The 12,214-nt window shown below is 51.7% G+C and overlaps 1 protein-coding gene across 2 annotated transcripts in view; it reads left to right on the forward strand.

The window, feature by feature from the left end:
* ACAD10 (acyl-CoA dehydrogenase family member 10) overlaps nucleotides 1-9,772 on the forward strand; it is a 49,003-nt gene extending 39,231 nt beyond the window's left edge. The window contains exons 14-21 of one of the 2 annotated variants that reach the window (XM_082668401.1): nucleotides 3,102-3,242; nucleotides 3,738-3,875; nucleotides 3,999-4,089; nucleotides 4,982-5,140; nucleotides 5,843-6,015; nucleotides 7,763-7,906; nucleotides 8,909-8,986; nucleotides 9,589-9,772. In XM_082668401.1, coding sequence (XP_082524527.1) covers nucleotides 3,102-3,242; nucleotides 3,738-3,875; nucleotides 3,999-4,089; nucleotides 4,982-5,140; nucleotides 5,843-6,015; nucleotides 7,763-7,906; nucleotides 8,909-8,986; nucleotides 9,589-9,729 — 1,065 coding nt within the window. In that variant the 3' untranslated portion in view covers nucleotides 9,730-9,772. Of the gene's footprint in view, nucleotides 1-3,101; nucleotides 3,243-3,737; nucleotides 3,876-3,998; nucleotides 4,090-4,981; nucleotides 5,141-5,842; nucleotides 6,016-7,762; nucleotides 7,907-8,908; nucleotides 9,487-9,588 lie in introns of those variants that run through there. The other variant, XM_082668400.1, reaches the window with a different exon arrangement.
* Nucleotides 9,773-12,214: the final 2,442 nt, after the last annotated feature.

Raw genomic sequence — 12,214 nt, forward strand, 5'->3', positions numbered from 1 at the left:
ATGCTCTTGACACACAGTGACACCACTTTAGCTGATAACGGAAATACCTGCTGTTCTTTTTCAGGATTAGTCTTGGCTTGCGTTAGTTCTTAAGTTATTTGAGGTCTTCAGGAGCACATATTCTGCCTGTGATGCAACCATCACCTACTTTAAAAAGAAATAGCGTTATCTCTTTTTTCCTAGTTACAAACCTATCGCAAAGTAACCAGAGCTCAAACATGGCAAGAGTAGAAAGAGTTCATGACATAGAAAGAGTTCATGACATAGAAAGAGTTCTCTAGAATTCCCTGCCCTCTGAGCTAATCAATGTCAACAATTTGGTTTATTAGCCTCCCAGCTCTGTTCTCCTATGACATATTAATATATATTATTATTATTCCTATTGTAATGAAATTGTTTTATACATTTGAATCTCCGACTTGCTTATGTTATTTGATGATGTATCACCTTCCCACATCAGCTCCTGGAGATGGACCCCCGAGAGGACCACACTGCAGGTGCACCATAATTTGTCTACCCTGCCCCTGGCTGAAGGACACTGTGGGGATCTCAGTCTAGGTCACTCTGGGTCACTTAAGCAGCAGAGTTAGCAGCTAGCTGCTAACATGGACAGGGGGGCTGAAGAGCCACCTGAAGGAGACAGTAGAAGCCAAGGGAAGGCTGGCTGCAGGGAGCGTGGCCAAGGCTGTCACTAGGGCAGCAACCGGGAGGTCTCTGCTGGATGCTTCCTCAGGACTCCAGGATTGAGGTGGGAATTTTCAGCCAGTCGGGTGTAGGTCCCATGCTCGTGCCTTGATGCCACCGAAATTTATACAGTGAGAGAGCACCCCAGAATAAGAAGGTGTTGGGGGACTTCCCTGGCGGTCCAGTGGTTAAGACTTTGCCTTCCAATGCAGGGGGTGTGAGTTCGATCCCTGGTCAGGGAGCTAGGATCCAACATGCCTCCTGACCAAAAACCAAAACATAAAGAAAACACCAGAAGCAATATTGTAACAAATTCAATAAAGACTTTAAGAATGGTCCACATCAAAAAAATCTTAAAAAAAAAAAAAAAAGAAAGTGGTTTGGATCCTGTGCAAGGAAGGTACATTGAATGCTCTTACATGCTTCTGTGTCCATTTACTGTTTCTACAGCATCATTTATTTGAAGTAAAAATACTGGTCTAAGAATGAGGCCATTTTGAGTTTCGATAAATATTGCCAAATTTTCATCAGAAAGGTGCTTACCGATCTGTGCTCCCATTGTTACTGCGTGAAATGCCCTATCCCCCACCTACTGGCCTGCACACTTAATCCTCGCCTGTATGATGTACCTATGGAGTGCACAGAAGCATCGGAAAAGCAGACGCTCATGTCGCAAACATCTCTAGTCTCTAAAATGAATGCATAGGAAAAACCTAGATTAGGGTACATTCTACTTGTGGTCGTACCTAAATGGGAATCATAAGGACAACTAAGATTTTGGGGGAGTGTGGTGAAATTATGTCTCGTGGCTTTTATCCAAAGTGTCATTACTACCCATAAATGAGAAGTATTTGACTTTTACACAGCACCTCACAAATCCTGTGAGGTAAGCATTAAGAACCTCAATTTAAAGATAAGGAATTGAATTTGTCCAGGGACACAGCTAGAAATAATAGCACCTGGACTCAATCCAGATCTTCTGGGCCCAAATCTGTGGGTTTTTCCCCTCCCACAAGGAGATGATTATATTTATTCCCTTATTCTTCCTCCTCTCAGAACTCCCTTGCTTCCCTTCCTACTTTTTCCTTCCCTTCCTGATTCATTTGTTCCAGTTAATCTGTCCTTCTTTTCTCCTTGGTTGCTGCACTCTGAGCTAATTAGCTTAACACAGCAATGAGTGTATGTGCTGATTCTAGAAGTACATGTCCTAGAGCCCAGGCCCAATGTAATGGAAAAGTCAGCCAGCTGGTCACCTCCCAGTGCGAAGACTATCCATCATCACTAATATTCAGTACAGCCCCCAGCTTCTGAGTCCAGCACTTTATATTATGTGTGTTACCTCATTTCATCTCCCCAGCCACCTAGTGAGGTGGGTGTTGTGGGCACTCATTGGCTGCCTAGAGACTCTTCCCCTTTCTTTGGGTAGCAGCACCCCAGTTTCATTTGGGGGCCTCCCTCCCCACCTTTGGACACAGTCTGGCAGAGCTGTCAGTCCAGGTGCCAACCCAACCCCGCCGGCCAGGAAGTGGGCATGTTGAGCCAGCTAGGCCAGCCGGCTGGCCCTTCCTGCAACTGAAAGAGTAAACGGTGTTTTCAAGAGAGAAAACAGCTGGCCTCACTCATTGCACAGCAGGAGTGCAGAGTGTCTGTCCTAAGCTGTGCTGCCTGGGCTACTGTCCATTTCTGAGCCTCCTCTAATCTGAGCTCCTGATAACCTTCCCATGCGGTTCCTTTTTCCCATCAGTTAGTCACCATCCACTCCTACTGCTCACTCAGTAGCCGTGACTGATAGCGAGGGCGGTGACATCCCGTTTCACGGGTGAGGAAACTGCCACGTGGAGCTCTCCAGTATCTTGCCCAAGGTCTCCCAGCAGCTGTGGTGGGGCACGGTCTGAACCAAGCAGTGTGACTCAGGGCCTGGGCTCCCGACCCCCAAGCTAGACTTCCTAGTTTCCATGTTGGGAGCTACGTTCAGAAACCCAGAGTTACTTTCCCAGGAACAAAGTTGTGCCTCATAAAGGAAGCTGGATCAGGGGATGTCCTTAGGCACCTCATCAAAGCAGCTGAGGCTGCCGCCAACTGTCCTAGGCTGGTTCCCCGCAGGCTCACTAAAGGACCCTTCACTCTCTTGTGCTCATGGAGTGAGTTCTAAGCTGCGTCGTGGCGACAGTAGTGATGCTAACAGTGATGGAGGTGGTGTACGTAGGGCGCCTGGGATGCGGGTACCAGGGAAGTGAACTGATTGCCACGGTCACTGTTAGGACTGGGCTGTCTCCAGGCGCCCTCATATTCTCCTCCCACAGATCTGCAGGGTTTGTATCCAGCCCGATGGTTTGGACTGGCCTCGTTATTTTCCGCGGGACAAAATAAAATGAAATCACCGTCTGTGGATCCCTGACTTCTTTTTCCTGTGATAGGAGAAAGCCAAGGCCGAAGGACTTTGGAACGTTTTTCTACCGGTGGAGACTGATCCCGAGAAAAAATACGGAGCAGGGCTGACCAACGTAGAGTACGCACATTTGTGTGAGGTCATGGGCACATCTCTGTATGCTCCTGAGGTACCTTCTTTAATGTCCTTCTCAGTGTGGGAGGAAATCCTCGTCTTCCACACGAGTTCAGCCACCCTCCTGGGCCGATGGGGTTCCCTGCAGCTGTACTGGACCCAGGAGCACTGATGCAAACTCAGACTTCTTATGGGGGAGGACACTGTGAGCAGGTGGCTGGAGCCACAGCAAGAAAGCAGCTTGGGGTGGGCATCTACCCGGGAAGTTAGGGCCCAGGTGAGCACGGCCTGGCTGGCTTCCATGGGCCCCAGCCCACCAGCTCCAGTCTCCTTTCTCTCCCCCAAGGAGCTCCGTGGTTGAGCTTCAGGGGCTCTGAGCTGCTATATTCAGAATGTCGTGGGTCTTTGCATTTCCTTGGGGAGAGGAAGGACTTTCACGAGGGTGTCAGAGGGCCTGTGACTTGGAAGGAGCCCGGGTCCATGCTTCTGGGGTGTTTGAAGTTTTGAATATGGATGTGGGAGTCACCCTTCTGCTTTTTCTCCTTTCCAGATCTTTAACTGTTCTGCTCCAGACACAGGGAACGTGGAGCTTCTGGTGCGATACGGCACCGAGGAGCAGAAGGCCCGCTGGCTGATTCCGTTGCTGGAGGGAAAGGCCCGCTCCTGTTTTGCTATGACCGAGCCCCAGGTACCTTGCTTGGGTCACCCACAGGTACCCCTTCTCATCAGGCCAGACCCTCGCCCGAGCCCATCTGCACTCTGCCATCAGGGACTGCAGGACCAGCTGTAGTCAGAATGTGCTGTCGTTCAGGTTGCCTCCTCAGATGCCACCAACATTGAGTCTTCCATCCAAGAGGAGGATGGCTTCTATGTCATAAATGGTCACAAGTGGTGGATCTCAGGTATTTGGCCTGAAATTCATTTTTCAATCACACTTATGTGGGTCTGCATTGATAAGCATGTCTTCTCTGCCTGGCTGTTGTCTGAGAAACTGTGGGAGGGACTAGCTTCATTTCCATTTGATGCAAAGGAGATTCTGTGTCTGTTCTCAGAAAAGGCAGCAAACCCTGGGGGAACCAGAGGTTCTACGTGGGTTACCAGGTGACCCCACGTGACAGTTCCAGGAACCTCTGCTTCACTCCCCTCTATTGGTTCTGCTGTGGGCATCTCCCTTTGGAAAGGCAGGAGGTCACTTCCTTGGTGGCTTCTCCGTGCTGTGAGGTCAGGTGTGCCTCAGCAGAAGGGCTGGTCATAATCCTGTTGTTCACCAGGCGTTAACTCTGCAGGGCTCTCCATACGTGCTGAGTCCGCACCCCTCCCCGGAAGGTCCGTGTTATTATCCCCATGTTACAGAGAAGGAAACTAGGACGGAGAAGTGACTTGAGTCACTTGCCTAAGGTACTTGCCCCCCACTAGCAAGTAGGGAAGGCTGGCCTGATTCTGAAGCCTGTGTCCAAAGCCATCATGTTTCCACTGCCTGTGGGAACAAAGCAGAACAGGCTGCCAGTAATAAAGTAGCAGTTTTCAGCTTCTTGTCTCCAAACTATATTTTCAACTTGACTTGGTGCTTTAAAAAAAAAACCGCTCTTAGGATGTTGGATTCCTTCCTCACTGGGACAGAAACCAATTGCTTTTACTGCTGGTCAAGGGCCTGCACGTCCTCATCTGATCATGTGAAGTCTTAAAGGGCCCTCTCTCTTCACCGGCTTCAGCTTCCCTGGGCCAGGACTGCGTGTGTAAGGAAATCTGATGGCCCTCGCGCCAGATGATGGGGTCTCTCTCTTTTCCTGGCAGGCATCCTGGATCCTCGCTGCCAACTCTGCGTGTTTATGGGAAAAACAGACCCACATGCCCCACGCCACCAGCAGCAGTCCATGCTCTCGGTTCCCATGGATACCCCGGGGATAAAAATCATCCGGCCTCTGACAGTATATGGGCTGGAGGACGCACCAGGTTGGCCCCCCAGGAGCAGCTCGCCTCTCTGTGTGGGTCTGGGTCTGGGCCTGAGGAGAAGGCTTTGGGCAGCACTTCCACTGCAGGAAGTAACACCTGTAAGGGTATGATGACATTTGGAAGGCCATGTGCTCCTGCATTTCAATTCCATCCATGAGTATCAACCATGCAGGCAAATTTCAGACAGGCATTTATCCCTTTATTTTTTTTCTCTTCCATCCTTAGAAGATAAGCCAGACTCTGTGAGGTAAGGAGGCCACAGAGGACAGAGCAGGAGGCAGGAAGTGCCCTCCAGACCTTCTCTTCTAGACCCCAGGGTGGACAGCCGACCTCCAGGCCTGGAAGTCCTCTCACAGAGGCTCTTTCCCTCTGCTGATGATGTTCACGTTCTGCCTTGGGTGTTTCTGTGGGATCACTACATTGTTAGAGTCACATACCGCTAAGGAGATTCAGCTTCAGTTAGAGTCATGTTTTATAAAAGGAATGCCAGACTATTCATTTGATATTATAAATCAGTGATTTATTTCCCATCTTTAATAGACTCCTTCCTTCCCTCCCTGTTCAACATGTTCAACCACGTTCCAGTTAGAAGGCTACAAAAGGGCAGGAGATGAGATAAACTCATTGCCAGCAGATGAGATAAACACATCTGAGGAAAACAAGTTAGGCAGATGGCTCGGGGGTACCCTTTGGGTCTTTCAGGTGGCCACGGCGAAGTCCTGTTTGAGCAGGTGTGCGTGCCCAAGGAGAACATGGTCCTGGGCCCTGGCAGGGGCTTCGAGATCGCCCAGGGCCGACTGGGTCCTGGCAGGATCCATCACTGCATGTGGCTGATCGGGTACTCCAAGAGAGCGCTGGCGCTCACGAAGGCCCGAGTGAGTACTTCCCTTTGCGACTGTCTCTGTACCAGAACGACCCATCTGTTTTCCTATCAAACTTCAAATCCTGTTTTCTGAGAGCAGACTTAGCAGGTGAAGCAAGGTGATATTCTTTACAAGAAGCTGTGTCCCTGTCTTTGCTTTGCATCTGCTACTTTGCTAAAGTTTCAAATTCAGAGCAGAATGGGCCTCACTCTGTCGAGGTGACCAGAAGGAAAAGGCCAGGCTCTGTAGCAGCAGTGGGCAAGGTTCCAAGGTCCACAGGGTCATGGTCTACTGATGACCATTCCTGCTACCAGGTCATCTTTAAAAATCAGATACCAGGGAGAACCTAGGGTTCTAGCGTTCAGCCTTGCGCCATCCTCCTCCCCAAGCACATCCAAAACTTTATTCTTCTTTGACCCCCTCAAGGGTTGCAAGCCCACACAAAAGAAAGCTGTTGCTGGCAGTGGTAATTCAGATTGGTGATATCAATTTCACAAAGATGAAGCAAACCCAAGCCTCCAAAATATCTCACAAAACACTGTCCAAAAAACAGAGATGGTCCGGTGTGCACAGATTACTGAGCAAACCTGAGATTCAAGCTTTTTAGTTGAGACTGACTAGTTTTTTGGGTTTTGGGTTTTTTTTTTTTTTTTAAAGAAAATGCTCCTTTCTTAAGAGCTCAGGTATAGTCTCCAGTCCCATCCTGCAGAGCAGTTTGACTGTACGTGTCAGAAGTCTTAGAAGGTACCATAGTATTGACGTGGCCATTCCACTCATAGGACTTGGTCTCAAGAGAGTAATTAGATTTAATACTAGGAGGTTCACCACAGCCATGACTATAATACGTTGGAAACAACCTATAAGGCTAACAGCTGGGGCCTGGTCAGATAATCCTTGTTATGGGCATGCAGTGAAATTCCAAAATGATGCTGTAGAAATCTATTTCTTGATATATAGAGAGATACTCTTAATGAAAAAAAAAAAAGGCAGGCTACAAAGCATTATAAAGAGTATGACTCCCTATTTTTGTAAAAACTGCATATGTATGTTTATGCATACAAAAAGGTATCCACCAAATATTAAGTGTGACTAGATGATGGAATACCAGGTGTTTATGTTTTTTCTTTTTTTTGTGTGTCTGAAAATGGATACATTTTCTGCCATGAGTAATATTATTTGTGTCATTAACTGTTTTTAGTTAAAAAAAAGGGGGGGTGGGGGATAGGTACCTTATAAGTTTTTCTGATTGCTTGTAACTTTCAAAGACTGTAGAATCCCCACTGCAATAACAGTTGCCTGAGGGGGGGTCTGGCACCCAGACTTTGCTCCTGAGGACACCCCAGGACATGAAGCAGGCCCTGCTGTCAGCAGAGGGCGCCCTCCCCTGCCTGTGTGAGGTGCCCACAGTCACTGCCTAGTTCCCAGAGTAGCCCTGGGCCAGAGGCAGCTCAGATCAAGCACTGTCCCTGCCTGGCAGCCGAGCCTGCCCAGAAGGAGCGGAATGGATCGAGTAAAGGGGTTCCTGGAGGTAATTTGTGCAGCCACCACGTTGACTAGCTCCACGGTGCCCACGAACGTTGTCTGCTTCTGGCTTTTCTCCCTGGGAGTTTCCAGTGGCTGGAGAGCTGGCAAAGTGGCACCTGAACTGCACAGTCCCGCTTCTGCCCCCCTTCCCCTCCAGCCCACTCCTGTGTGCTTCCACCCACCTCTTCTGCAGGGCACAGCCCCGTGCCTCCCATCCTGTCTCCTGTGTCCACAGGCGAAGTCCCGCATGGCCTTCGGGAAGCCCCTGGTAGAGCAGGGCACGGTCCTGGCAGACATTGCCCAGTCCCGAGTGGAGATCGAGCAGGCCCAGCTGCTGGTGCTGAAAGCTGCCCATGTCATGGACGTGGCGGGAAGTAAGGTAGAGGGCCGAGGGGCCTCACAGAGGTCCTGAGGTCGCAGTGAGGGACGCAGGCCCGGGAATCTCTAGATGCTGACTCTTCCCTCCCCACTCAGCAAACCATGGAGAAAGCACTTGGCTCCTTGACATAAATAAGTTTGCTTCAACTCTCCTTGGGACTACTTGGGCAGCTTTTCAAAAATGGAAAACGTACAATAAAAGAGGACTGAACTTTCTGTCTTACTGACCCAGTGACCTTCTGGGTTCAAGACAGTGGACCTGACAGGGCCCCAGGGCCCCAGCCTGAGCTACGGCCCCACCCGGACTTCCGGGCATCCAGCAAACTAAGAGTAAGCCATGGAGTTAGCCAGAGGAGAAGCTTTATTTTCAAGTGTGACATTATTCTTTAAATGGCTCTTTTTGAGGGCCTCTAACAGCCAGGTACAATGCCATGCTGACCCCTGCCTTCTCCATCTCTCCATGGGGCCTCCACCCCTTAGCCGAGAGGCCTCGGTAGCAGTGGGTTGACCCAGGCTCAAGTTTCCTGTTTCTTGGCAATCTAGTGCCGGGTATGAGGGCTCTCGGGGGCTTCGATTAAAATCCCAGACCGAGGGCAGATCGTTGCTGCTCAATTCCCCAGAGTCCTGGCTGGCCTTGTTCCACTTACCCTTTGGAAACAGAGCTGGCCGTGACCCTGAATGAGGCACAAGCCACTCACTACCCTGCCCTGTGTGTGTGCTGGCGATGCTGCCCGTCACCTGGGAAGACGCCCTGAGTCTTTCCTTGACCAGACAGCCACTCACACCGCACAACATCCCGAGGCCCTTCCTAGTCACCCCGCTGCCCCCTCCACCCCCGTCAGTGCTGGGCAGGGACCACGCACCAGGCAAGGCCTGTGGTCCAGCGGGACCTCAGCTCTCTGTTCTGAGCTATTGTTTCTACTCCTCCCTGTGAAACTGATCGTCCTTCCAAGTGTTCAGCCCTCGGGTCTGCCCTCCTAACCACACCTCGTCTTCCTTGCAGGCTGCAGCTTTGGATATTGCCATGATTAAAATGGGGGCCCCGCCCATGGCCTACCGAGTGACTGATCGTGCTATTCAGGTGCGCACAGATGATGGATCACTGATTCGTCTGAATCATTTACAACAGATGCAAAACTCCCTCTCCTTCAGCTGCCCAACCTTCTGTAAACTCATAGCCGCCCTTTGTCGCACACTCACCACATGTGACTTTCCTTTTCCTCCTCAGAACAACCCTATGAGGGGTTCTATTCCTACCTTCATTTTGAATATGTGGAAACAGAAGCAGAGGAAAGTGAAGTGACTTGTCCAGGGTCACTCAGCTTGAAAGGAGCTGAGCTCAGATTTGGGGAACCTAGGTCCTTCTTTCAGCAGGCCCAGCCTCCTAACCATGCAGGGATGCCTCCTTCCCAAATCTCAATCCCTGGCCCCAACAGAGGGATTTCCCAATGGCAGAAGTCACCTAGCAGAGCAGACCTGGGAGTCTGGCATCCCTGGGATGGCAAGTGCGGCCCCACCTGAAGTCTTCCAGAACCTTGTTATCACACAGGTGTCAGGGGACAAGCTTGGGAAGGAGGCTGTTATGAGCCGTTCTGAGATCTTAGGAGCAGGCACTTGTTCCTGGGGCTCTCAGAGACAAGGGCTCACCCAGGGCTCCCTCCCCTCCCGCTCTGTGTCTGCCAGGCCTTCGGAGCAGCAGGGCCGAGCAGCGACTACCCGCTGGCTCAGTTCTTCACCAGGGCTCGAGCCCTGCGCTTTGCCGACGGCCCTGATGAGGTGCACAGGGCGGCAATGGCCAAGATGGAGCTGAAGCGCTGCAGTTAGACCTGTGGGACTGCAAGAGCCAGATCATCCCTGTCAGGCCTGTGGTGCCCAAAACTTTAAATGATGTGCTTTGAAAGACCTGGTATGTGTGATTCTTGCACCCTGCCCGGCAGCTCTGTCCTTCCATCCTTATTGTGAACTCAGCCTCGGTGGGTGCCCACAGAAGACACTTCTGTAAGAAGCCTGGAGTTGCCTGTTTCAGACAAGGAAGGAGGGGATTAGCTGAGAGCTGAGTGGGTTTCAGGATAGAGGGTGGAGAGCTGGTCTTCAGTCCAGGCACCCGGCTGGGCAGCCAGGCCCCCTTCTCTCTGGCTGTGGCGCATAAGGGCTGTGGGACTCTGCACGAACGTTAGGAGTCCTGCTGGGGGGGGGGGTGCCCGTGCTCGCTCGCTGCTCTGTGCCTCCGTACCCCCGCTCCCAGCTGATGGCTGCAGCCAACAGACCCAGGGCGGGAGTGCTCCTGGGAAAAAGGAATGAAACCCCAGCCATGAAGCCACTGCCATCTGATTTTCTTCCTTTGAATGTCCAAAACACAGAACACTGAGGTGTTATTTTGGAAAGGGACTTTGGAAACATGAAAGAACAAGAAAATATACCTCAGAGACATCACAAATGTTCTATGTCATACAAAGAGAATGGAGAATGAAGGCTCACACCTTAGCTCCCCTGTCTCAGTACGTCAGGTGCCTCCTCATACTTGAGTTTACACAAGATCCTGCCCAGTGCATCGGCCCACCCAAATGCATGGGGGACACAGACACGGTGACCCCGGTCGGTCCCGAATCAGCCACCTCACAACTGCTCATGTAAAGGTCAGCAAAGGACGACGGCTTTCTGGTGTGTGAGGCCCACTCCTCCCTCTGCTCTATAGTCAGAATGTTTGCGGGGAGGGGAGGTGGTGGGCAACATGCAATTACAATTCAGAGGGCAGTACTCTCCCTGCAGAGAAAGGTGGACATACTCACTTGAGGTCTGAGCTCTTCAAGGAATGGGTGTCCCATGAGCCCAGGTGGCAGTCAGAGATAAGCCACTGGCTGTTAGGACCTGGACTGCTAATGTCATGATCTGGGATGATGTGGCCGTCAGCTGCCCATTTCAGGTCAGACCAGATGGGCAGGGACCGTCGTCCCAGCGTCTGCTGCACTGCAGACTTGACCCCCTTGAGGGGACTGCTTTAATGGAGAGAGCGCCCATTAAATTCAGACCCCCCCAGTGAATTGCTGTCACACCAACTACACGGGCAAACAACTTTTTGCAAACTCGGGCAGGGTTCTAGCATCCTGACTTGTTTCAAGCCTTAGGAAGGAGGAGGTTTGAAAAAGGAAGTGCTCGGCTGGTGGCCTGCTGTATCACGTGGCCCTCAGCTTTGTCAACCTTGCTTGTTAAGTAGTGCAGCGGCAGGGATGAAAATAGAAGCCATGCAGTGGAGCAACCCCACGTCTCCCTCAGATACTGTGCTGCAAAGTGGGGAGGCCCTGGGGCGGCAGAGTGGACACTGCCTGAAGGATGCGAGTCATAGAGATGTGGCCTCCAGCAGCCCCTCATCCAGGGTCTCCCATTCGGTGAAATAATTCCACTCCCCACTGTCAACTGCACCCGAATTCTGGGCCAGGCACTGGTCTCGGCCTTGGGGAATGTGCAAAAAAACAGGTCAAGTTGCCATTATAAAGGAGCCCACATCTCAAGTGGGGGATGGTGGTGAGTGTCTGAGACCGTGGTGAGTGACTTGGGTGCTGTGCTGGGTGATTGGTGAGTGACGAGGGTGCTGTGGTGGGTGACTGATGACTGACAAGGGTGCTGTGCTGGGTGACTGATGAGTGATGAGGGGACTGTGGTGGGTGACTGATGAGTGACGAGGGTGCTGTGCTGGGTGACTGATGAGTGACGAGGGTGCTGTGCTGGGTGACTGATGAGTGATGAGGGGACTGTGGTGGGTGACTGATGAGTAACGTGGGTGCTGTGGTGGGTGACTGATGAGTGACAAGGGGACTGTGGAGGGTGACTGATGAGTGACGAGGGTGCTGTGGTGGCTGACTGATGAGTGACGAGGGTGCTGTGCTGGGTGACTGATGAGTGACGAGGGGGCTGTGGTGGCTGACTGATGAGTGACGAGGGTGCTGTGCTGGGTGACTGAAGAGTGACGAGGGGGCTGTGCTGGGTGACTGATGAGTGACGTGGGTGCTGTGCTGGGTGACTGATGAGTGACATGGGTGCTGTGCTGGGTAACTGATGAGTGATGAGGGTGCTGTGCTGGGTGATTGATGAGTGACGAGGGTGCTGTGCTGGGCGACTGCTGGGTGACAAGGGGGCTGTGCTGGGTGACTGCTGAGTGACGAGGGGGCTGTGGTGGGTGACTGATGAGTGACGTGGGTGCTGTGCTGGGTGCTGTGCTGGGTGATGAGTGACGTGGGTACTATGCTGGGTGACTGATGAATGACATTGGTGTTGGGATGGGTGATGAGTGACGTGGGTGCTGTGCTGGGTG

This window comes from Grampus griseus, assembly GCF_964374135.1.
Source record: "Grampus griseus genome assembly, chromosome: 12".
Lineage (NCBI taxonomy): Eukaryota > Metazoa > Chordata > Mammalia > Artiodactyla > Delphinidae > Grampus > Grampus griseus.